Raw genomic sequence first — 26,309 nt, 5'->3', positions numbered from 1 at the left:
ATATACTGAGAATACAGAAACAGATGAACTCTACTTCACATGCCCTGTGTTCCGCCAAGTCCCGAAAGGCAATTTTATCATTCAGATCTAAACGAAATTTTAAAAAAATAGCAAAATTGACATGATGTGGCTCGAACTCGTACCACCCGCATGGGAACTATTAAACTATCATCTCAGCTAGCAAGGCAATTCAGGTTTGGTGCAAAACTAGTGGGATAATAAGAAACTAAGAAACTTGAGTTACGCGAATAGGCTCTATTATTTTAAATTATATGATACGAGCCGACCCGCTGCGTATCATACGCCGCTATTTAGTTGTTTTTTTTTTCTACTTTTCAGTAATTTATAATTTGTGAATTCGACAGTACCAATGCTGCCGTTGAAAATATTTGCTTAAAAACACTACCCCCCCCCCCCCCCCCACGTGAAAGCAGCCTCCTCTTAGTTACCTCCTCTAAGTTTAAATTCGTTTCAAACTAAATTATCTGCCCCTAATAGCCGTCACCAAACCCGTCTCTGTGATTGTAAAATGTAAACAGAGTGAACACCGCTCACCAGATCATGTGGGGGTGGGGGTGGTAGTAATAGAGAGGAAGAGAGGGGACTGCAAAGGCGCGCTTGCAGCTTGTTTTCTAACTGATCCCAGAAGAGAATTATATATATAGATTCCAAATATAGCCAGTTCCAAAGCTAAACTAACAAAGATTAATATTTAAAAAATGGGTCCTGAAATAGTTTAGTATAGAAACTCATTATCGGCAAAGATTCTAGATCTAAATAGAATCTACACTACAGCTGGCTTAAGTCTACTTTTTCCGTAACTCTAGATCTGGATCTAATCTATATAAATTCCTTGTATTCTCGAATGAGATTATCCGTGAAGCTAAAAAGCAAATATTTTTACAAAAAATATTTAAGGACTAAAATAGTTTACTAAAGAAACTCGATTATTTATTGTGTTTTTATAATTGTTTTTATTTTTAACCTAATTAATTTTAGTTTGACCCAAATTCTAGATCTAGATCTATAACTTTAATAACTTTCCATTCCTCTCTATATGTAGAGAAGTTTATTGTATGCCCAAATTAGAAGAACTGTTGAAAATTGACGCGAGTGCTGGAACCTAATAAAAATATGAAACAGACAAATCGTTAAAGATACAGTCAACAGAAAATTTAGCTTTCTAATGTGTAAAACGTTTGAATGAGTAACATGATTTTCCATGGAAGCCGATGTGAGGTTTGCAAAAAATTAAATGAATCATGTGACTTCACTATAATAAAGTAATTGTTCTGAACTTTTATAATTAAAGTGGTGTTTCTACCAATGAATATATCAGTAATTAATTAACATGTAAAAATGAATTTGTAATTAACAGATTGGGAAAAAGAACATAAAACCGTATTTTGCAGTTCTACACATAGTGCAGGTGCTCTCATGTAACCAAAAAGACAGCAACAACAAATTATAATATACATATACTAACTTGTAAACAATCTTGAGTTTTAGTAGCATATAGGTTACATAAAAGATTCTATCAATATGTTTTGTATGACATTTTTTAGTTCTATAATTTAAAAAAAAATGTACAATAGATTTGCCTGAAAAAAAAAACTATTGCGCGTCAAATGAATATGATAATGCGCGTATACTTGTGCAGGATAGTAGTAGTAGGAGAGCCTATTAATTGCAGAACATTCTAATTAATTCATTACAAATTTAAAAGTGATCCAATAGTCAAATTTGGTGTCAAATTGCATTGTCTTCAAGTCTAGACCCATGTGCTAGCTTTAAAACAAATCTGCCGATTAAATATGCTTGGAATTTCGCTCGCCCTTTTTCTATCAATGATCACAGACAGAGGAAGCAAGTAAAAATAAAATCACTAAAAATAATTGTATAAAAAACGTTTGAATTACAAACTTTTATGTAATCATGAACTGAAAATGAGAAAATAAATGATTTTTTTGTAAATATATTTTAATACTCTACTATTTAATAACTATAAAGAAAATCGTGTGTCGCTATAATATTTATTTGAGACCCTACTTATATTTAATGGAAGCGACCCACGCTTTTTAGATAGGTAGTTATTTAAATAGTCGAGTATTAAAATATATTCAAATAAAATTATTTGTTTCTCATTTTCAGTGCATCCTAATATATAAAAGCCCATTTGCGCAATTCTCTCTCTCTCTCTCTCTCTCTATCTCTCTCTCTCCCTCTGTCTGTCCGCATGTCCCTAGCCTAAGAGATAAGTATCTGCAACGATATATGGCAAACTTTATGATACGTGCTTTTGTTGAAAATAATATGTTATGATAGATGTTTTAAACATATAAACTAAATTTTAATTAAAGAAAAAAATAAATAAAAATAAAGCAATATTCGAAAGGAGAAACACGTTTTTCATTATACAACCGATTAAGTGTTTATGGTTGTGACAAGAACGCAATAATCAATGACATCACATGCCACATGTTTAAACTACTGAAAGAACACAACACCAATGGCGTCATCTTCCAATTTTAGAATATGAAAAAATGAACTATTTCATTCAAATTTGATTTAGATCTAGATTCTTTAAATCTACTCATCAAGACCTTCGCTATGAAATGTGTACAATTTTCTCGGTCAAACTAATACAAATTAATTTAAAACAACAACATAAATACCATTGAACAGCCGAGTTTTTAACAGAATCATTTAAGTCTCTGAATTAGTGTGCGAATTTAATATGGTGTTGTGTTGACTAATAATGTATATACTTTGGGTCTCTTACTAAATATTAGTAAAGGTATCCAATAGATAATAAAGGGACCCACGCTTCAAATTTAGCAGGATCCTTCCTTGGGGGGATAGAACAAGGGGGCCGGTGCCTGTTGGCCGAAAAGTCCACGATGATGGGGTCAAAACTGACCTCGACTGACCGGCGCCTTTGATGAGGTATAATATATCGAAAAAAAAATTCCCACGTAGGAACCTCTTCATAACTCCTGAGGTTGTAGACTGACCCTCGGGGTGGCAAAAAAAAAAACAATGATATATTCGGAAAAACTCCGGAAGACCTTTAGAACTGACCGGTTCGAATTTTCCCTATATAAACATTGTAAATTTTCTGAAAAACGATGACTATTTTCTAAACAGTGTTTTGGAACTTTGGCTCTGTATATCTCGGTCATTTTTCCCATAAACCTGTGTAAATGAATTGGCCTTATGGATAAACTATCGGTCAGACTAAAAGCGAGGGCTAAAAGGTGACCACGAGTGATATTCTCCTTATATGAGCTATATATAAAAACATTTCCACGTAAGAACCCCTTGAAAGCTCCTGCGGTTGTACATCTGCCCATGGGGGTCAGAAAAAAAATAGTGCTACTCTCGGGAAAACCCCGGAACAATGTTTTAACTGATCAGAGGCCATATTTCCCTATATAAACATAGTATCGTTTTTGAAAAAAAAAAACATCTGGACGTACAAACCCATTCATAACTGAGGTCGTAGAAATACCCGCGGGGGGTCACTATAAAATAGGCGTTATATTCGAGAGAACTTCAGAAGGGCTTTAGAACTGACCGGTCCGAATTCCCAATATAAACATTGTTAATATGGTGAAAAACGATTACTCTTTTCTAAACAATGTTTTGGAGGTTTGGCTCTGTACATCTGGCTCAGTTTTTCCATAAACCGGGGTAAATGAATCGGCCTTATGGATAAACTATCGGTCAGCCTCTGCTCCCACGGCGAGGGCTAAAAGTGACCACGAGTAATATTCTCCTTATATGAGCTATATATATATATATATATATATATATATAATGCTGTACGATCCCCCTGATATTTTGTGAGGTCGTAGACCAGTGGTTCTCAACCATTTTTCGAGTGGCGACCCCCTTTCGTAAAACGTAAGTGACCCGCGACTCCCATATAACTAACAAATCGTAATTCGTAAAGAAAATAATAAGCACTAAATTAATATTTTCTAGTAGACTTTCAATATGAATTATTCTTGATAACTGTTTTAATACGATGAGAAAAATTACATGCTATTAACAAGCATTAACTAGCACTAACAATTCAAGTTTGCAAATTTAAGAATTTATCTTGTTATTCATCGGCAATGCTTGTAACCTCAAGGAAAGCAGAGAATGAGTGACAATGCAGATTCTTCTTCTTTCAGCTCGGGGAAAATAACGCCGCAGTTCGTTGTCAAAAGATTCAAGATGCACAGAATCCTTTAACAATTTTATCAATCACAACACACTGCAGAGTTTCTCAAACATAGCAGTATTCCAAATATTTATTTTTCCTCGCCAATTTTGCAGCTTTGATAAAAATGCCAAGAGATTATCATGAAAAGAGATAATATTCGTTCCTTTATCAGGTTAAGCTTATGTTGATGATCGAATATATCTGCTAGGTATGATACTCTCTCCAACCACACCATGTCGTTAAAGTAAGTCAAAATGTCTTGTTTCCTTGCATTTCCAAGAACATCTTGATTTCATCTTTCAATTCAAAAACACGATTGACATTTCCTATTGACAGCCAGCGTACTGAAACATGACGCACCATCCGTACAAGCCCCACAGCCGTTTTCCCATTTTAATCCTCCAGTTTCAAAAAAACGTATTTTGTTTCTCCATGATATCTTTACAAAACATCAACTCTTATTTGCTAACATCTGAATGAATATATTTCACAAAGATTAGCAACTGCGAACACGAACTCACGTATGTCGATTCGTCAACTTGAAAATCAAACGATGGTGAAAGCTTGATTTCATTCTAAATTTGTCTTTTAACATTAGCCGCTGCATAGTATTATTAGACAGAGATATTTGTGCATCTTTACTGCACTGTAATCCCAAAGAATTAATTTTACCATCTTCAGCATACATGGTTTGATGAGATTTTCTCCTTTGTGTAAGAGGTTTTTTTGCTTGGCAGATTCTAATGCGACTTCATATAATGCTTGCACTAATGCTGCGTTTTCTTGGTGAAAACGTTCCGTTCGATCAAGTCTCTGACGTTTGCAACTAGCTTCATGCCGACGAAAGAACTACATATCTTTTTTGGTGTGTTCCGAATGACTCGTTTCAAATTGATGTTTGGAAGTTTTCATAGACTCCTGACAAAGAACAACTTTGCACAGTACAAATTGTTTATTCTCTATTCCATTTCCAGTGATGCAGAATTTCAAATATTTTTCTAAATATTTATGTTTTTTATTCAAAGCTAGAGTTTAGTCTACCAGTTGGCGACCCCCCCCCCCCCCCGCCAGAAAGCCCTTCGCGACCCCCAGGTTGGGAACCCATGATCTAGATCTAAATCAAATTTGAATTAAGTAGTTCCTTTCTTTGTAGTCTAAAATCGTGTCTCGATCCCGCACCCCATTTAGGCACCTTATAAAATATGGAGAATGAAAGACGTATTTAAAAATCTTAACTTACGCGAATATGCCTATTCTTTCAAATTAATTTTTTTATCCCAAATTAGCCAGTTCCATAACTAAACAAACACAGATTTCTATAATATAATTAAGGCCTAAAATAGTTTAATATAGACATTTATTTTTGGAATAGATTCTAGATTAGATTGAGTCTAAATCTTGATCTTAGCGACTTATTAGCGTCTACGTCTAGTTTTAGCGTAGATTTAGATCTAGTCTAGGTCTAGAATCACTAGATCTAGAATCCAAATAGATAAAATAAATTTCTAAGTTTAGGCCGGAAAAATTGTATTGTATACATTTCATAGCGTACTTAGATCTAAATCAAATTTGAATGAAATAGTTCATTTCTTTTTATTCTGAACTCGGCAGATGACGTCATTAGTTAATGTATAAACATTAGTGACGTCATTGGTTTTTTTTTCACAACTATAAACACTTTTCCTGTTGCATGATTAAAACTGTTTTTCTACATTCGAATATGCCTTTATTTTTTATTTTTCTTCTTAAATAAAATGTTGGTTATACATTTAAAAGATCTACCATATTATTTTCAACAAAAGTCCGTATCAAGTTCTCCATATATCGCTGAAAATTCTGATGTGATACCCTGCCAAAATATTTTGCGGACAGAGAGAGAGAGAGAGAAGTGTGTACAGGGTCTTTTATATATTAGGATGTTTATATGTAGCACTATACAAATATGATTCTACTAATTACAAAGTTCAGTGAACAGAAAACTCGACTAACCCTGAAGACTTGAAGAGATAAATTGACTGACCTTAATCGTTTTCCCAATCAAGGATCTGCGAACGGCATTCAGAGAAGAGGTAACTATCTCAGGGAAGAAGGAACTCCTCCTTTCGATAGCCGCCCCTGCTAGTGACGAGAGGATAAACAGCGGCTTCCAGGTCAAAGAAATTAGTCAGTAAGTCACATTTTCTTTCAGTCAACGAAATCAGTCAGTAAGTCAAATTTTATTTCAGTCAACCAAATCAGAGAGTAAGACACATTTTATTTCAGTCAACCAGATCAGAATAACATAGGCTACCAATACCTATTAGAAAAACCAAATTATATACACTGTTTGTCAACACAACACTATTTAAATAAACATATTCGTTAAGAGACATAAATGATTCCGTTAAAAACCCGGCTGTTCAATGGTATTTATATGGTTTTTAAAAGTTATTTGTATTACTTTTGGCCGAGAAAATTGTATACATTTCATAGCGAAGGTCTCGATAAGTAGATCTATAGATCTAAATCAAATTTGAATGGAATTGTTCATTTCTTCATTCTGAAATTGAAAGATGACGCCATTATCTTGTGTACTTTCCATAGTTTAAATATATGACATGTGAGATCATTGTAATTAGCGTTCTTGTCACAACAATAAACACTTTTCCAGTTACATAATTAAAAATATTTTTTTCAGTATTCGAATATGGCTTTATTTTTGTATTTCCTTCTTAAAATAAAATTTAGTTTTTATATTTAAAACATCCAACATATTATTTTCAACAAAAGTCATATCTTTAAGTTCTTCTTATATCGCTGGACGTACTGAAAGTTCTTCTTATATCGCTGAACGTACTGATCAAATAGCCTCAAAAATGTTGCGGACAGAGAGTGAGAGAGAGAGAGAGAGAAAGAGAGAGAGAGAGAGAGAGAGAGAGAAATAGAGAGAGAGAGCGAAGTGCGCAGATGGGCTTTTATATATTAGTGTTATGATACATGTTTCAGTTAAAGATTGGCACGAGTGAATATTGTTGCGAAGGGCATATTGAACGCATTATAAGGATGACGCGGATTGTAAGATAGTGACGTTTTTTAGTAGAAACCTGGTTGCTGTGCATTTGTGTGTGAGTTAGTCTGATCTTGATCGTCGTGACAAGAGGACGTCTACTGACCGGTGTGACTAAGTAGGGAAAGTGATTCGTGAGCATATAGATGAAGATTATAAGTCCAGTATGAGAATAAATATAAGAAGAAGAAACATATTGCCATCTGATTGATTAGTCGTCATTTTTGTTGTCTGAATGAATAATTATATGATGTTTGCCCGCGGGTACAATATCTTCATATCGTAGTGAAATTAGAATAGTATTGAATCGGGCAAGTGAAACCTCCCACACAGTCGTAACATTTGGTGGAGCAGCTAAACAACGACAACAAGCCTTAACGACAGTGATATGAAGACTCGTATTTGAAAACCCGTGTATGAAGAGACTCGATAGGAAGAATCATTTGCTGAAGTTCCGAGCTGGGAAGAACCGTGTTGTAAGGACCAGTGGAAGCATAGAAACTGGATAATTATATATCTACAACAACAAGGATTCGGAACAGAGAGAGAGAGATAGAGAGAGAGAGAGAGAGAGAGAGAGAGAGAGAGAGAGAAGTGCGCACATAGGCTTTTATATATTAGAATTTCTACTTTCTCATATACGAAGTATAGAGGAAGTATTGTGATCGTGCAAAAAATCCTTATTGCTACTAGATTCTATTTTATTTTAAAAAGTTTAAGTATTTAAAAACATATTAAAGATCATGTCTATATCCCGAGTTGCCATCCCCCGTAGTGTTATATAAAAATATTCGGAAAGTTTAGGGGAGGTCACTCCTGCTTTATGTTACCCTAGCCGTATACATTCTGATTAATCAAGGCTGTTTGACGTCATTTCAGGTATGTAGACATGATCAATTTGATGGCCTACGACTTTTATGGTGCGTGGGGTGAAATCACAGGTTTCAATAGTCCACTCTATCCAAGGACGTCTGACACGCGCTTCTCTTTTAAACATTGTGTGGTTAGTAACCTCGTTTTCAATTTCTCGAACAAAGAGTTTAGTGGAATTATTGTCATAGAGCAGGGAACTATTGTCATAAAGCAGGGAACTATTATCATCGTACACGGGAACTATTTTTGTAGAGCAGGGGAACTATTGTCATAAAGCAGGGAACTATTATCATCGTACACGGGAACTATTTTTATAGAGCAGGGGAACTATTGTCATATAGCAGGGAACTATTATCATAGAGCAGAGGGTAAAATGTAAATTTGACACATTTTAAGTTATACAACTTCTCAATTTGGAAACTTATTTTGGGTAGCTTGTCTGTATATGTGTCTGGATGGTGTAGGAGCAAGATGACGTGAGCACTGTTTAATATGATTGACTAGGTTTTTGCTTAGATATTTTACAGTAGGAACATGATAGATTGTGTACCATATGAACTCACACACACACATACTAGTGAAGAATTCTAACAGAAAATTTTAATGAAGATTTGTTTAAAAAAATTCCTCTGATAAAACAGGAGTGGACTGTCAATCTCTGGCTTATGCTTGGGGCTCCGGCGTCCAAACTAAATCTTGGCATAGCGGGCTATGGTCAATCCTTTACATTAGACACGGCAACACGGAACACGTCCGACACGGCAACACAGAACACGTCCATCACGGCAACACGGAACACTTCTGACCATCCAACCTTAGATATCACAGACAGACTTTCAACATCATCGATACGAAACGCGAAGTTCGACCCTAAGCCTGATCCTAACCAGATATTTGATGCACAACAATCAACTCGGGTTAGCTCCCCAGTAAACGGAAAACAAACGCCTAACCCCCCAGTGAACGGAAAACAAACGCCTAACCCCCAAGTGAACGGAAAACAAACGCCTAACCCCCAAGTGAACGGAAAACAAACGCCTAACCCCCAAGTGAACGGAAAACAAACGCCTAACCCCCCAGTGAACGGAAAACAAACGCCTAACCCCGCAGTGAACGGAAAACAAACGCCAGTGAACGAGAAACAACTAGCGATTTTGAACTGCTCAAGCCAAAGTCTCTTGTGCTCTCCCCTAGAGTCCGATCTGGAGAATTACGTCGAGGAATTTCGGGCCAATAGTGGCGGGGATTATTACCCGGAGCTTACAGAACTTGTCAAGCGCAGTCAACTCAAGTCTATTGACGACTTGCATGATCCACTGACACTTGACACGCCAACCACCACGATGAAATCGGCGACAGGTGAACTTGCAGACATATTATCACGTGAGCAGTCAGCTGAAAGTGTAGCCACATTATCACGTGAGCAGACAGCTGAAAGTGTAGCCACATTGCCACGTGAGCAGTCAGCTGAAAGTGTAGCCACATTATCACGTGAGCAGACAGCTGAAAGTGTAGCCACATTATCACGTGAGCAATCAGGTGAAAGTGTAGCCACATTATCACGTGAGCAATCAGGTGAAAGTGTAGCCACATTATCACGTGAGCAATCAGGTGAAAGTGTAGCCACACTATCACGTGAGCAATCAGGTGAAAGTGTAGCCACATTATCACGTGAGCAATCAGGTGAAAGTGTAGCCACATTATCACGTGAGCAGTCAGCTGAAAGTGTAGCCACATTGCCACGTGAGCAATCAGGTGAAAGTGTAGCCACATTGTATGGTGTAGGATCCAGATCAGTGGGAAAGGGCCAACCAGGCAGATTACGTCACCTTGACGGACAGCTGTCATACCCCGAGGTCAGTCATTTGTCATTCAGGGATAGGATGGTGGTATTTTGTCAGCTTGTGGGGGTAGATCATAAAATGTTAGTGCCAGTGGACTGCTTTGAGGAGTAGGGTTGGAGAGTAGGCTGGGCTAGGATTTTGTCCTTCTTAGTGCATTATTACATAAAATCTTATTATTAAAACGTTTTTATGCAGTAAGTGAGAGATTTATTTATGACCTTTTAGTCATTCTTCGAAATGAAGTTGTTATTGGCTTTGACTAAAAGTACGTGCGTTAAAATCTCTCCTGAAGCTTGTGATCCATAAAAGTAAATTTCCTGTCCCTAATCAGTGCCTGACAAAATCAGCTAACGTGAACGGAAAAAAAATTCAGCATCGGCAGACCTTAGATCAAGCGATCATTCGTATTATTCAAATAGTAATTTTTAAATTGAAATTTAAAGATTAATTGTGTATAAACACGGATTAAAATATCGATATAAATCATAATGAATGATAATGTATTGTCAAACAAGGTTTACCACAGAGCTGAATTTCAGCTCAATCTGGCTATGGAAAGTGAAACTAAAATTGCAAGTTTTTCTCCCCCTTCAATATATATATATATATATATATATATATATATATATATATATATATATATATATATATATATATATATATATATATATATATATATATAAAGCAATGTATGTGTGTGTGTTTGTTTGTCCTTTATGCATTACTACACCTCTCATCACATCGCCGTGAAACTTTGGGAAGTTGTCGAGAATATTCCTGGGGAGGTTTCTGCGAAAAAAAATATTTCAAATTCGCAAGGGCGGCGCCACGGGAGGGTGCGATTTTTCTCTATATACGGTATATAAAAATAGTAAACGTGAATTGCAGTGACACCGTTCATCCGATAGGCATGAAACTTTGGGAAGTTGTTGAGAATATTCCTGGGTAGTTTTCTGCGAAAAAAAAATATTTCAAATTCGCAGGGGTGGCGCCCCGAAAGGGCGCGATTTGTTTTTTCTATATACAGTATATAAAAATAAAAGTCGATTTTGGTTTGGCATCGTTCATCCGATAGCCATGAGACTTTGGGGAGTTCATTATACCACTCTAGGGAAGGGTTCTGTAAAAAAATAATTTTTAATTTACGGTGTATAAAAAATAATACAAGTGAAATGCAGTGACACCGTTTATCCGATAGACATGAAACTTTGGGGAGCTCATTATAAAACTCTAGGGAATGGTTCTGTAAAAAAAAACATTTTTAATTTCGAAAGGGCGGCGCCACGGGAGGGTGCGATTTTTCTCAATATACGGTTTCTAAAAATAAGTCGATTTTGGTGTGACACCGTTATCCGATAGTCATGAGACTTTGAGGGAGTTGATAAGAACAATTCAGGGAAAGGTTCCATAAAAAAAATCCTTTTTTAATTTCGCAAGGGCGGCGCCACGGGCGGCTGCGATTTTTCTCTATATACGGTTTATAAAAAAATATTGTTTAATATTGCAAAGGCGGCGCCCCCCGTTAGGGGGAGCGATTTTTTTTCTCTATACACGGAATATAAAAAATAAAACTCGGATGCGGTTCATCCGAGTGCCATGAATTTTTAGGGAGTAGATGAGAATACTCCCGAGAATATTTCTGCGAAAAAGAAAACTTAAGTTTCTTACGGGCGGCGCCATATAGGGTACAACTTTCGTCAATACACGGTTTGGCGCCCAGAGTTTTAGAGCGACGATGTTGGCACCCGTTAATCGAGCGTCCTGCATAGCGAGTAAGGGGTACTACTATATTCAGCGGTAACACTACAACAGGCTTCTAAAATTAACTTTGTAACGCGAGGAAATCCTTCTGTACAGTTTCGTCACCTTGCGAAAGATGAAAAAATAACTTTTTGAATCTGAGGAGCCTACAGTAGAGTTTCGTCACTTTGCGAATGATGCAATAAGCATCTATTATTAGACACTCCAGTCAGAAATTGAGATCGAGCATCTTATAATAGACCATTAGTAACGCTAGCATATTGCATCAGTCACACTGATATTTAAAAACACGTCAAATAATTTTTTTACGTGTAAAAGAAAAAAAATCCTGTTCATTTGTGTCACTTTAGCGAATGACGAAATCTGCATCATTATTAACAGGATGCTATTTGGCCGATGGCGCCTGTTAGTTTTAAGGAGCCAGGGGTCGTACGCCGCGCCTATGCGGTAGTATAATCGGGGGCTGGGGCCCTGAGAGCGCCCCTCTACGTCTCTGACACAGAGGCGGTCACCGAAGTGTGTTCTACCATATATTTCGGTGAGTGATTAATGTACACTCAAGATTTTCATGCGGTAGTGTAGGTAAACCCGTGTCCTGATATTTATGATCCAAGAACAGGCATTGTTTACATTTAAATAACTCATTTTTTAGAAAAGAAAGTCACGCGTCTAAGAACATATAATTATAATTGATCACGCGTTGGTGAAATCCTAATATATTTCGTCAAACTTTCATCTATCCCCGCGGCAACGCGCGGGGGTCGGGTACACTAGTATATATATATATATATATATATATATATATATATATATATATATATATATATATATATATATATATATATATATATATATATATATATATATATATATATATATATATATATATATATATATATATATATATATGAGAGGGCTTGTAGTGTGTCCGTCATTCCTCGTGTCATCGCTATAGATTTTGGAACAATAAAAAGTAAATATCGCACCATCTCAGTATGTTATTATAGGTAATACATTAGGGTTTGTTTATATAACGACGTACATTTATTTTATGGTTGCCACTGTTTTGACTCTTTTGCATAACGTAAAGAAAATATTAAATACACGCACATTGCTAAAACATATTATACGGATCAATGTCGAATATCATTTTCGTTTAGATTCCTAGAAAAAATGGATACACCTACACCTACACCTACACCTACACCTACACCTACACCTACACCTACACCTACACCTACACCTACACACCCACGCACGCACGCACGCAAGCACACGCACACGCACATGCACACGCACACGCACACGCACACGCACACGCACATACACATACACATACACATACACATACACATACACATACACATACACATACACATACACATACACATACACATACACATACACATACACATACACATACACATACACATACACATACACATACACATACACATACACATACACATACACATACACATACACATACACATACACATACACATACACATACACATACACATACACATACACATACACATACACATACACATACACATACACATACACATACACATACACATACACATACACATACACATACACATACACATACACATACACATACACATACACATACACATACACATATACATATATATATATATATATATATATATATATATATATATATATATAAGTTTTTTGTGGTTTTAGATTTGTGAAAGCTCGATAAAACATCAAAGCCAAATGTCTTGGGATGAAGAGCAACAAGTTCCATTTGTCACCTTCAATAACCAATGGGTCAGCTTTGATAACGTACAGAGTGTCATTACCAAGGTACAATTGAAATAAGTTTCATCGCAATGTCTCTAGCTATCGGACATAACCTTGCTAAGTGCTCTAACCTTCTTATGTATTAGCTAACTATTATAACCTGCAGTTACGATCACTTAGTCTCTACCTTATTTATAACTATTATAACCTGCCGTTAGGATCACTTAGTCTCTACCTTATTTATAACTATTATAACCTGCAGTTAGGATCACTTAGTCTCTACCTTATTTATAACTATTATAACCTCCAGTTAGGATCACTTAGTCTCTACCTTATTTATAACTATTATAACCTGCAGTTAGATCACTTAGTCTCTACCTTATTTATAACTATTATAACCTGCAGTTAGGATCACTTAGTCTCTACCTTATTTATAACTATTATAACCTGCAGTTAGATCACTTAGTCTCTACCTTATTTATAACTATTATAACCTGCCGTTAGGATCACTTAATCTCTACCTTATTTATAACTATTATAACCTGCAGTTAGGATCACTTAGTCTCTACCTTATTTATAACTATTATAACCTGCAGTTAGATCACTTAGTCTCTACCTTATTTATAACTATTATAACCTGCAGTTAGGGTCACTTAGTCTCTACCTTATTTATAACTATTATAACCTGCAGTTAGATCACTTAGTCTCTACCTTATTTATAACTATTATAACCTGCAGTTAGGATCACCTAGTCTCTACCTTATTTATAACTATTATAACCTCCAGTTAGATCACTTAGTCTCTACCTTATTTATAACTATTATAACCTGCAGTTAGGATCACTTAGTCTCTACCTTATTTATAACTATTATAACCTGCAGTTAGGGTCACTGAGTCTCTACCTTATTTATAACTATTATAACCTCCAGTTAGGATCACTTAGTCTCTACCTTATTTATAACTATTATAACCTGCAGTTAGGGTCACTTAGTCTCTACCTTATTTATAACTATTATAACCTGCAGTTAGGATCACTTAGTCTCTACCTTATTTATAACTAGTATAACCTGCCGTTAGGATCACTTAGTCTCTACCTTATTTATAACTATTATAACCTGCAGTTAGATCACTTAGTCTCTACCTTATTTATAACTATTATAACCTGCAGTTAGGGTCACTTAGTCTCTACCTTATTTATAACTATTATAACCTGCCGTTAGGATCACTTAGTCTCTACCTTATTTATAACTATTATAACCTGCAGTTAGATCACTTAGTCTCTACCTTATTTATAACTATTATAACCTGCAGTTAGGATCACTTAGTCTCTACCTTATTTATAACTATTATAACCTGCAGTTAGGATCACTTAGTCTCTACCTTATTTATAACTATTATAATCTGCAGTTAGGATCACTTAGTCTCTACCTTATTTATTACTATTATAACCTGCAGTTAGGGTCACTTAGTCTCTACCTTATTTATAACTATTATAACCTCCAGTTAGGATCACTTAGTCTCTACCTTATTTATAACTATTATAACCTGCAGTTAGGGTCACTGAGTCTCTACCTTATTTATAACTATTATAACCTGCCGTTAGGATCACTTAGTCTCTACCTTATTTATAACTATTATAACCTGCAGTTACGATCACTTAGTCTCTACCTTATTTATAACTATTATAACCTGCCGTTAGGATCACTTAGTCTCTACCTTATTTATAACTATTATAACCTGCAGTTAGATCACTTAGTCTCTACCTTATTTATAACTATTATAGCCTCCAGTTAGGATCACTTAGTCTCTACCTTATTTATAACTATTATAACCTCCAGTTAGGATCACTTAGTCTCTACCTTATTTATAACTATTATAACCTGCAGTTAGGGTCACTTAGTCTCTACCTTATTTATAACTATTATAACCTGCAGTTAGGATCACTTAGTCTCTACCTTATTTATAACTATTATAACCTGCAGTTAGATCACTTAGTCTCTACCTTATTTATAACTATTATAACCTGCAGTTAGGGTCACTTAGTCTCTACCTTATTTATAACTATTATAACCTGCAGTTAGGGTCACTTAGTCTCTACCTTATTTATAACTATTATAACCTCCAGTTAGGATCACTTAGTCTCTACCTTATTTATAACTATTATAACCTGCCGTTAGGATCACTTAGTCTCTACCTTATTTATAACTATTATAACCTGCAGTTAGGATCACTTAGTCTCTACCTTATTTATAACTATTATAACCTCCAGTTAGGATCACTTAGTCTCTACCTTATTTATAACTATTATAACCTGCAGTTAGGGTCACTTAGTCTCTACCTTATTTATAACTATTATAACATGCAGTTAGGATCACTGAGTCTCTACCTTATTTATAACTATTATAACCTGCAGTTAGGATCACTTAGTCTCTACCTTATTTATAACTATTATAACCTGCCGTTAGGATCACTGAGTCTCTACCTTATTTACTCAAAGAGCGTTTAAATATATGATAATAATGCAGAGATAGAACTAATTAAAAACTTGATTGAGTTATAAAATAAAACTAAAATTGCCCTCAATGTTGTTTTCTAACTTTTCAGGTGAAGTGGGCTTTGAGCAAGGATTTGGGAGGGATCATGTTCTGGTCGCTTGACCTCGATGATTTCACGGGAGATTACTGCGGCGAAGGTCGTTTTCCCTTACTGTCAGCAATCACCGCCACTTTGCTAACTTCCTCTCCCAGCAGTCAGGAGTTGAACTCAGATTCAGAATCCCCGACCTTCAATGAAGTTTTTCCTGCTAATCAAACTGTTGGCTTAAATGATAGTAAACAAGACATGGTGCTAAACCCAATCCCACCAAACAGCACGTCGTTGGGGGGGCAAGGGGAAGGAACTGAAATAATGTCCCCTCAGGCAGCCAGTGATAGCTCACACAACGTTCTGAGAAAAGATCAATTGTCGACAACCACGACCTTGTACAAGAGAAGGGAACATATGGTCAACCGGACAAGTTCAATGACCAAATCTCCTCAGTTAGTTGATCGCACGGCTAGTCGTAACGTTCAATCGACGAACATTAATTTGTTTGATTACGAAGAGGAAAAAGTTAACGACTATTACTACTACATTGCTTTCAGGGCCGAACCTGCTGCCAACAGTGCTAAGTCACCAGGGTGGCGTGTCGCAGGGTCGCCTGTCGCAGGGTCGCCTGTCGCAGGGTCGCCTGTCGCAGGGTCGCCTGTCGCAGGGTCGCCTGTCGCAGGGTCGCCTGTCGCAGGGTCGCCTGTCTCAGGGTCGCCCGTCGTGAAAAACATGCCAACAAGCCCAATCCAAGACAGTCCAGCACCACCAGACCAAACGAGACAAGCTAAACAAAGACCTACTGCACACAACACTGCTCTTCAAGCTGGATCTTCTTTACTTCACCATTTGATGTCTCTTCTATACTTCAGACTCTCCATGTTAATTATGGGTTATGTGCCTTAACACACACACACACACACACACGCACACACACACACACAGATATATATATATATATATATATATATATATATATATATATATATATATATATATATATATATATATATATATATATATATATATATATATATATATATATATCCATAACTGCAAACGCCCAAAACCACACGATTCGCTTATATAGCACCCCTCAATGAATGAACAATACACGAAACTATTTTTTAACACAATGACCGGCCAGTACGAGACGTAGCTAGGGGTGACCGGCCAAAGTCCAAATTAGAAGCTCGTAAGCAGATTGTGTGCGTTTGAATACCGATAGAACCACAAAATTGGATGTGTTTTGATTTTTAATTAAAGTAAATGACAGAAACAGTCATATTATTTTATTGTAGTAAATCTGTTTTAAAGTACTATCAATCGTTACAAAAATATGAGCCTCTATGCATTGTGGAATTACAACGGTCTATTTCATTCGGTATGTCCATTTTGTTTCGTGCAGTGATAGTTCTATTTCATTTTCCCCGTAGTGTTGACCAAATATGGTTTGTATCCCCCCCCCCCCCCCCCACATCATGACCAGTCAATTGGACCCTAAAGTTTACTTCAGAAGGTCAGGTGCCACTGCTCCAATGACCTTCCGTCTTATGGGTCAGCTGCCACTGCTCCAATGACCTTCCGTCTTATGTAGAATGTGCTACTGACCGACATTCATTTTTTTCATTGATAACTTTCTCATCTCATCATCGTAGAGTTGGCTATAACATACTGTTATAATACATAGTTTATAACAATGGTTATAAACCATAGTTTGTAACCAGTGTTATAAACCAATACTTGGAAACTAACAAGGGTGTGAAATTTTTTGTCTTAGTCAGCCGGACTCTGTCTAATGGGCTGTTGGTCCTTTACAGACACACACACACACAAACACACAAACACAGACACACGGATCATCTCTCTGCCTAATGGGCTGTTGGTCCTTTACAGACACACACACACACACAAACACACCCAACCATTTTCAAAAAGGCGGTAACTACACACACACACACACACACACCCAACCATTTTCAAAAAGGCGGTAACTACACACACACACAAACACACACACACACACACAAACACACCCAAACATTTTCAAAAAGGCGGTAACTACACACACACACACACACACACAAACACACCCAAACATTTTCAAAAAGGCGGTAACTACACACACACACACAAACACAAACACACCCACCCATTTTCAAAAAGGCGGTAACTACACACACACACACACACACACACAAACACTCCCAAACATTTTCAATAAGATGGTAACTGACAGAGGGGGTCATGTTCTGGGCACTTTCTATCCCTAATATTTTAAAATTGTATTTAGCTTGGACATTATATTTATCGCTCTCTCTCTCTCTCTCTCTCTCTCTCTCTCTCTCTCTCTCTCTCTCTCTCTCTCTCTCTCTCCCTCCCTCTCTCCGTAAATCTTTGAATCTTAATTTAACCCACTTCCCATTGTCTGATTGAGCTGAATTTCGGCATAGTGGTAGATCCTGGATGACAATACAGGAATATTGTTTTATCTAATTTGATGGACAATTAGTCATAAAAATTGATTTAAAGATTACTATAGTTTCACCATGCTGTTACTCTGTCTGTCAAACATAAAGGAACTTATAAAGTTTGACCTTCTTAAAACTATAAAAATCTAAAAAATGACGTCATTCATTGTAGAGTAAAAAAACACTTATAAATTAAATGCTGAAAAAGATACACAATAATAATGACTTCACTGATAATGTATTTATAAATCAATCTATCCATCTATCTATCAACATATAAATACTACTAAAACTCAAGTTTGTTTATATGTTTGAATATTTATTTGTTTATTTGTTTGTCTGATTGGCTACTGGAGAGAATCTGCACTATGTGTAGAGCTGTAAACTAGTATGTAGGTAGAGAAAATTTTTGTTTTTAGACAGATTGTTAATCACAAATTTGTTTAAAGACGTTATTTAATGTATTGATTTCAGAAGTATAACGCATTATATAGCTAATTTTTCTGTCGGCTATTTCTTTAACGATACGTCCGTTTGCTATTTTATTACATTCCAACACTTATATCAATTTTCAACAGTCATTTTCATTTAAGTATACAATAAATTTCTCTTCATCAAGTATCTAAAGATCAGCTGTCGAAATTATTTATAGATCTAGATCTAGAATCTAGGTCCAATCAAAATTAATTAGTTAAAAATAAAAAACATTTTAAAATTAGAATACATTTTGAGTTTCTTTATTAAACTATTTTAGTCCTTAAATATTTGATACAAAATCTTTGCTTTTTAGCTTCACGGATCATCTTATTCAAGAATACAAGTGATTTATCTAGTCTAGAGTTACGGCAAAATCTCGACTTAACCAAACCAGTCGGGGGGGGGGGGGGGGGGGGGGGGGGGGGGGGGCACGCCATTTGGGGTCCCACAGTCGACAATAATATTTTTTTATATTTAAAAAAACATTCTTGCATTTTTTAAATGTTTTTTTTTTTTAAAGAATACCGTAGCTGCGGTTGGATTATTTTTATTCTGTAGACACCACCCCACGCTCTTGTTTTTTCCCCTTTGTTTTTAAACCACTGTGAAAGTCGAGTCCTCTTTCTCCTACAATCAAACTTATTAAAGATAAGCAAACGTTCAAACCATGTCACTGACTTATTTCCCTTTTTGTAAATAGTCGAACAGGGGTGCTCATAAGCTCTTTTTAATAGATTTGTACTAAACAAATTAAAAAAGCAATTATTTCTCTTAATTATTATTTTTTTTTATAAAGAACTTACTAAAAATGAAATTGTAAAGAGGAAATGTATTTAAACTTAATAATATTAACAAAAAATCACACAAAAAAACAACACGAGACACCATTACTTATACAAAGCTTTCATGTTTTATATTCGTTTGGCCGACTACAGGTTACGAGGTTTTATAGCAGAAATAAAATAAGTCAGATTCTCACAAAATACACTAAATCACTTATATACGTGAATTGATGTTGTATTTTGATTCAATTAAAATATATACTAATTTTCTTCTCTCTTAAAATTTTGGCAAAGAGTGTCGCTTCCCATCCACCCGCTCCGACAATCTGCTAACTCTTTTTTACTTTCTCGTATACGAAGAATAGAGAAAGTCTTGTAATCGTGCAAAACAAAGACGTTTTACACCTCACTGATACGGAAAAACATAATTTTGCAATCTTGTCCGTATGTCTGTGTGTCTGTGTGTCTGTCTGTCTGTGTGTAAACACGCTAACTTGAGTACCGTTACAGCTAGGTTGATGAAATTTCATATATAAGTATTTTATCTAAATCGTAGATCCGTTTCAACTTTTGATCGATTTCCAATAACCGGAAGTGGTACTTTTTCTACTTTTTCTACTTTGAAGTTTTAAAAAGCCTATAACTATTTCAGATAGATAAATGAAATTTCACATGTAAGTAAAATATTTAATTCTTTACCTTCTGTCACATTTTGAGTAATTTCCGTTGATCGGAAGTATTAATCTACGCTATTTCCGATTTCTCAAAAAACGCAAGTAAATTTAAAAAGTACTAATAATATTGCGCACTATTATGCACATTTTGTTTTGGCGTTGGCTTCGTGCGCAATTCATTTTTCGACGAGATTCTATTCTAATTTCAAAAGTTTAAGTAATTAAAAATCATGTCTATATTCCGAGTTATATAAGAATCCCTTCCAACACTAAAAATTAAGAACGAAGAAAAAGAATCTAAGAATATTCGAGAAAGTTTAGGGGAGATCACTCCCGGTTTATTTATGTTACACAATCGTAAAATAAGCTTTAGTTCAATGGGTTTCTTTTCCGGGTGATATGGGTTTATTCCTTAATCCGGTGTGAATTTTTCAGATTTTAGTCTTCGAAAAAGCGCCCCCCCCCCCCGTCCCCATCTAGTAAAGCTGGTAAGCGGTTTTTCCCGTCACTGTTTTTTAAAGATATACGTTGTACAGTTACACAACCAAGGTAGAAAACAATTAAATCAGTATGCAAAGGCTCTAAGCCGTTAAATTTCTTTACTTTGTTTATAATTCAAAATTGCAGCTTACATTGAGCTTTTATTTTTTTTCTACCACTTTTGGCGCCCCCCCTAGGGTCGGCGCCCGGGGCGGCCGCCCTCCCCTAGCTACGCCTCTGTATCCTATGTTCGTATTTTGTATATATATATATATATATATATATATATATATATATATATATATATATATATATATATATATATATATATATATATATATATATATATATATATATATATATATATATATATATATATATATATGTATATATATGGGGTGGGGGGGGGGGCTAAAAAATTTTTTTACCGGGTGGCCCTTTTTTCTAGTTCCGCCACTGAGATAACTATCTAGATAATAATGAGTTTCTATACTAAACTATTTCAGACCTTCATTATATCTTTGTTTAGCTTTGGAATTGGCTAATTAAAGATAAAATTTATTTTGAAAGATATTAGATCTAGGGCCTATTCGCGTAAATCAAGTTTCTTAAACAAACTAGTAATATGAAGCACAACTAGTGTTGTCCCGAGCGTATATAGCTAAGGTGATAGTGTAATTGGCTTCAATGCGGGTGGCACGGGTTTTAGACACATGATGTCAATGTTTTTTTTTTTTCAATTTACGCTTTTTGAATGTAGGGTCTGGTTATTTTGTGATGATAAGTGGCAGACTTGATGTCATTTATGGATGACCACCGAAACCCACAGTTATCTAACTAGAAAACGGGTAGTCTAGTATACGACTAAAACACAATTTTTTTTTACAAGTTTGTGTATTAATTTGTATTTTTTGTCTGTTTGGTTACAGGAGAGAATCGGCACTGTGTGCAGAACTGTAAAATACGTATTATGTAGAGAATAATGGTCTGTTTTACCAAATTGTTAATCACAAATTCATTGTCATTAATTAATTAATTAAAATATTCCTTAGTAGAAACACCACTTTAATTATAAAAGTTCAGAGCAATTACCTTATAATGACGTCACTTGATTAATCTCCTTATTTTTCACAACAAACAATAAAACATGGCGATCTAAGATTTTGATATAATACTTATATTTAAAATTTCATCAACCTAGCTCTAACGGTACTCAAGACACACAGACACACATATACACAGACATCCGAACAAGATTGGAAAACTATGTTTTTCCGACTCAGGAAGCCCTAAAACGTCGACATTTGCAAAAATCTCTATTTTTTTTGCACGATTACAAGACTTTCTCTATACTTCGTATATACGAGAAAGTAGAAATAATTGAGTTTCATTAGTAAACTACTTAAGTCCTTGAATATTTGATATAAATATTTGCTTTATAGCTTCACAGATCACCTATTTCGAGAATACAAGGAATTTATCTAGAGCTACGTTGATACTAGACTTAACACTTAGTGACTTAAGCCAGCCGTAGATTCTAGATCTTGATATCTAGATCTTGCTCTATCTATATCTAGAATCTATGCCAATAATGAATTTCTATACTAAACGTTTTCAAGCCTTATTTTTTAATATCAGTCTTTGTTTAGCTATGGAATAGGCTAATTTCGGATATAATTTAATTTCAAATAATAGGCCTATTCGCGTAGCTAGAGTTTCCTTGCGCTGACTCTAAGTAAACTATGCCACTAATTTTGCACCTAAACGGAAATGCTCAGCTAGCTGAGATGATAATTTAATAGTTACTATGTAGGTGGTGCTGGTTCGAGAAACATCATGTCATTTTAAAAACTTTTTATTTTGTTCAATGGTTTTTTTTTTTTATGTGAATCATTAAGTTGCCTATCAGGACTTGGTGGACACGGGGCTGGTGAAGTGGGGTCTGACTTTGTGTGATGATGTGTGGCAATAGGAAGGGAAGTGGAAAAATAAAAATCTTCAAACTTGGCGTCATTTATGGAATACTCCTAAAACCCACGGGTAGTCTAGTAGACACTAAAAATTAAACGCCTTCATTATTTGTAAAGTCTGTTTAACTAAATGCAGTTATTTTTAAAAAATGGGAAAAATAAACTTTATTGCTTACGGTTAAGGATCAGGTTAAATATTCGGATCAGATTAAAATGTCAGTTCGAAATGAAGTATAGTTTCCAGTTAAATTTTGTACCTATTAAGGTTCTGATTTCCGATCAATTTCAGATTGCAGTTAAATTTTAGTTTTTGGCTAATTTCCATATCCCAATAAAGTTCGGTTTCAGTTTGAATTTCGTCACCCGTTAAAGTATCAGTTTCCAAATAAAATTACGCTTCTGTTGTTTTTTTTTAATTCCCAATTTAGGTTACTTATGGTTTCTGGTTAATTTTATATTTCAGGTTAAATTTTCGGATTAAGTTGAAACGCCAGTCCCGAATAAAGTTCAGTTTCAGGTTAAATTTCTTACCTGTTAAGATTACGTTTTTGGTTAGGTTTCAGCTTTAGGTTAAATTTTCACTTATGGACACATTTTTGACTTCAAATGATATTAAGTTTCGAGTTAAATTTCATTTTTTGCTTAAATCTCCGTTTCTGCGTAAATTTCCAAATAAGGTTGAATGATTAAACCGAACTACGAGTTTGCACCAGGCTACCTACGGCATTGTAACAAGTCAATCCCGCTACGTCCCTGACACCTAGGCTTTCATACAACACGCACAAGGGCGACTGAGCTGTAGCGTGGACAAAGCCGCGCCCCAGCAACAAAGATCCGAAAAAAATAGCAGCGGCGTTGTTTACATTTTAACTATCGCAGTTTTAGAAAAGAAGGCCACACGACTAAAAATACACGGTTTGTAACGCGTTGTTTAAACCATTACATAATTTTTTGTTACCATGGTTTGTGCGAGTAGATCGCAGCAACGCGGACGATTACGTTAGTTACGTATCTAAATTCTTTAACATTCGAAGGTGATCGGGAAGGAGATTTTGATGTCTATGATGGAATTTTTAAACTCATGTTTTGATATTATCATTATGATGATGTTAAAATGTTATGTAACAAATTGTAGATATGTCCATTGGGTCGGTAACTTGGCCATCCCAAGAATCCAACTTACAGAAGCAGCTAAAATGGATCTCAAGGAACTTATTCATCATTTTGCAAAATCAAAAGCATGAAAAAAAAACAGATCTAAATAAATCTTTAGCAACTTTTAAAAATTGTGTTTGGTTTCGACAGTTAATTTCACAATGTTTCGTCATTGTGTCACGCCTAAATGTTATCATGAGATGCGGACCTCACCCCCGCCTTGTGACGCTACTGTGTTTGGTTACTTAAATTTTACAGGCTTACAGTTCATTTGATTTGTGTTTTAAATAAAAATACCGGGTAGTAGTCCTACATAATAACGTAGTACAACTACACAATCAGGACGTGTAAAATACAAAAATATACAGACTATTTTTATTATTTAACCCCCCCCCCCCCTCGTAGGTAGCAGTCGATTTCTTCGCTGCCCGAATTTCTAGAGTTCCCTGTGACTTTTTTTTTTATTTTCCTTGTTTTCTCTAGAGCACGGGTTCCCAAACTGGGGGTCGCGAAGGGCTTTCTGGGGGTCGCCAACTTGTAGACTAAACCTTAGCAATGAAAAAAAAACAAATATTTAGAAGAATATCTGAAATTCGGCCCTATTAACATCACAGGAAATGGAATAGGAAAGAAACAATGCGTACTGTGCAAAGTTGTTCTCATCAACGAGTCTATGAAACCTTCAAAACTAAAACGTAATTTTGACACGAGTCATTCGGAACCCATCAAAAAGATATGAAGTTATTTCGTCTGCATGAAGTTAGTTGCAAACGTCAAAGACTTGATCGAACATGAGGTTTTCACACAGCATTAGTGCAAGCACCATATGAAGGCGCATTAGAAATTGCCTAGCAAAAAGAACTTTCACACAATAGGAGAAAATATCACCAAACCCTCGATGTTGAAGATGGTGAAATAAATTATTGGGGATTCCAGTGCAGTAAAGATGCAACAAATATCTCTGTCTAATAATTCATCTGCTTATAGCAGACATGTCCGTAGATGTTAAAAGATACATTTTAAGTGAAATTAAGCTTTCACTATTGTTTGCTTCAACAGCAGTGAATTCTTGTTCGAATTTGCTTGTCTTTGTGAAATATATTCATTCAGATGATATGAAATAAGAGTTGCTATTATGTGAAGATGTCATGGAGAAAATAAATACGTTTTTTTTAAAAAAACTGGATGATTAAAAATGAGAAAACGGCTGTGGGTTAGTACGGATGGTGCGCCATCTATGTTTGGGTCAAGATCTTGCTTTCAGAAAACAGTAAAAGATTTAGCTCCCTAACCAAGGGGAATCTATTGCATGATTCACTGGTACGCCCTCGCCAGCAAGACTTTTTCGACTCCATTGCTAATGCTAATGCGAGTCGTAAATTATATTAAATCTGGAGCCCTGAACACCCGTTTGTTTAAAGAACTGTGCAAAGATGTGAATAAAGATCATGAGGTTCTGCTGGCTGTCAAAAGGAAATGTTGTGAATCGTGTTTTTTAATTGACAGATGAAATCCAAGTTGTTCTTGGAAGTGCAAGGGAAACAACACCTTTTGATATACTTTAACGACAAAGAGTGGTTGGAGAGAGAATCATACCTAGAAGATGTATTCGAACATCAACATAAGCTTAACTTGAAGCTTCAGAGAAAATGAACGAATATTATCTCTTTTCTTGATTATCAATGCTGCAAATCTGGCGAAGAAAAATAAATCTTAGAAATATTGCAAATGTTTGATGAGTATGATTGTGAGGTAAATACAAATTCGAAAGAGGAGATTTCTGGGCATCTTGAATCTCTTGGCATCGAACTGCAGCGTTATCCCTGAGCTGAGAAGAAGAAGAATCTGCATTGACACGTTACCCATTCTCTGATTCCCTTGATATTGCGAGCATTCCCAATGAATTACAAGATGGATTCTTAAATGTGCGGAATGATTCCGCGTTAGATAAAAAACTGATCAAACCATTTGTGGTGTAGTATGCAAATTCATACCCAAGCGTGACATTGATTGCCTTCGAGTTTTAGTTCCTTTTGTGTCTACATATCTTTGCGAGAATAGAGTTTCAACACTTCTCAATTTAAAAAACAACAACAAAGAAATAAATTTAATGTTAAAAATGACATGAGGTTGGCTTTAACAAAAACTCAACCGCGAATGTGAAGGCTATTTAATAGCATGCAGTTTTACTCATCGTATTA

The 26,309-nt window shown here is 35.5% G+C and overlaps 1 protein-coding gene across 1 annotated transcript in view; it reads left to right on the top strand.

The window, feature by feature from the left end:
• Window positions 1-17,025, top strand: part of LOC131957453 (uncharacterized) — a 29,228-nt gene extending 12,203 nt beyond the window's left edge. Inside the window, exons 4-8 of the mRNA XM_059322276.1 lie at window positions 6,256-6,380; window positions 8,139-8,262; window positions 8,774-9,988; window positions 13,454-13,576; window positions 16,118-17,025. Coding sequence (XP_059178259.1) covers window positions 6,256-6,380; window positions 8,139-8,262; window positions 8,774-9,988; window positions 13,454-13,576; window positions 16,118-17,005 — 2,475 coding nt within the window. The 3' untranslated portion in view covers window positions 17,006-17,025. The remainder of the gene's footprint in view (window positions 1-6,255; window positions 6,381-8,138; window positions 8,263-8,773; window positions 9,989-13,453; window positions 13,577-16,117) is intronic.
• Window positions 17,026-26,309: the final 9,284 nt, after the last annotated feature.

Source organism: Physella acuta, unplaced genomic scaffold, assembly GCF_028476545.2.
Source record: "Physella acuta isolate Inbredline_101_S28 unplaced genomic scaffold, ASM2847654v3 ptg001245l, whole genome shotgun sequence".
Taxonomy (NCBI): domain Eukaryota; kingdom Metazoa; phylum Mollusca; class Gastropoda; family Physidae; genus Physella; species Physella acuta.
The sequence above is the reverse complement of the archived record's forward strand: the minus strand, read 5'-3'. Positions and strand labels throughout refer to the sequence as shown.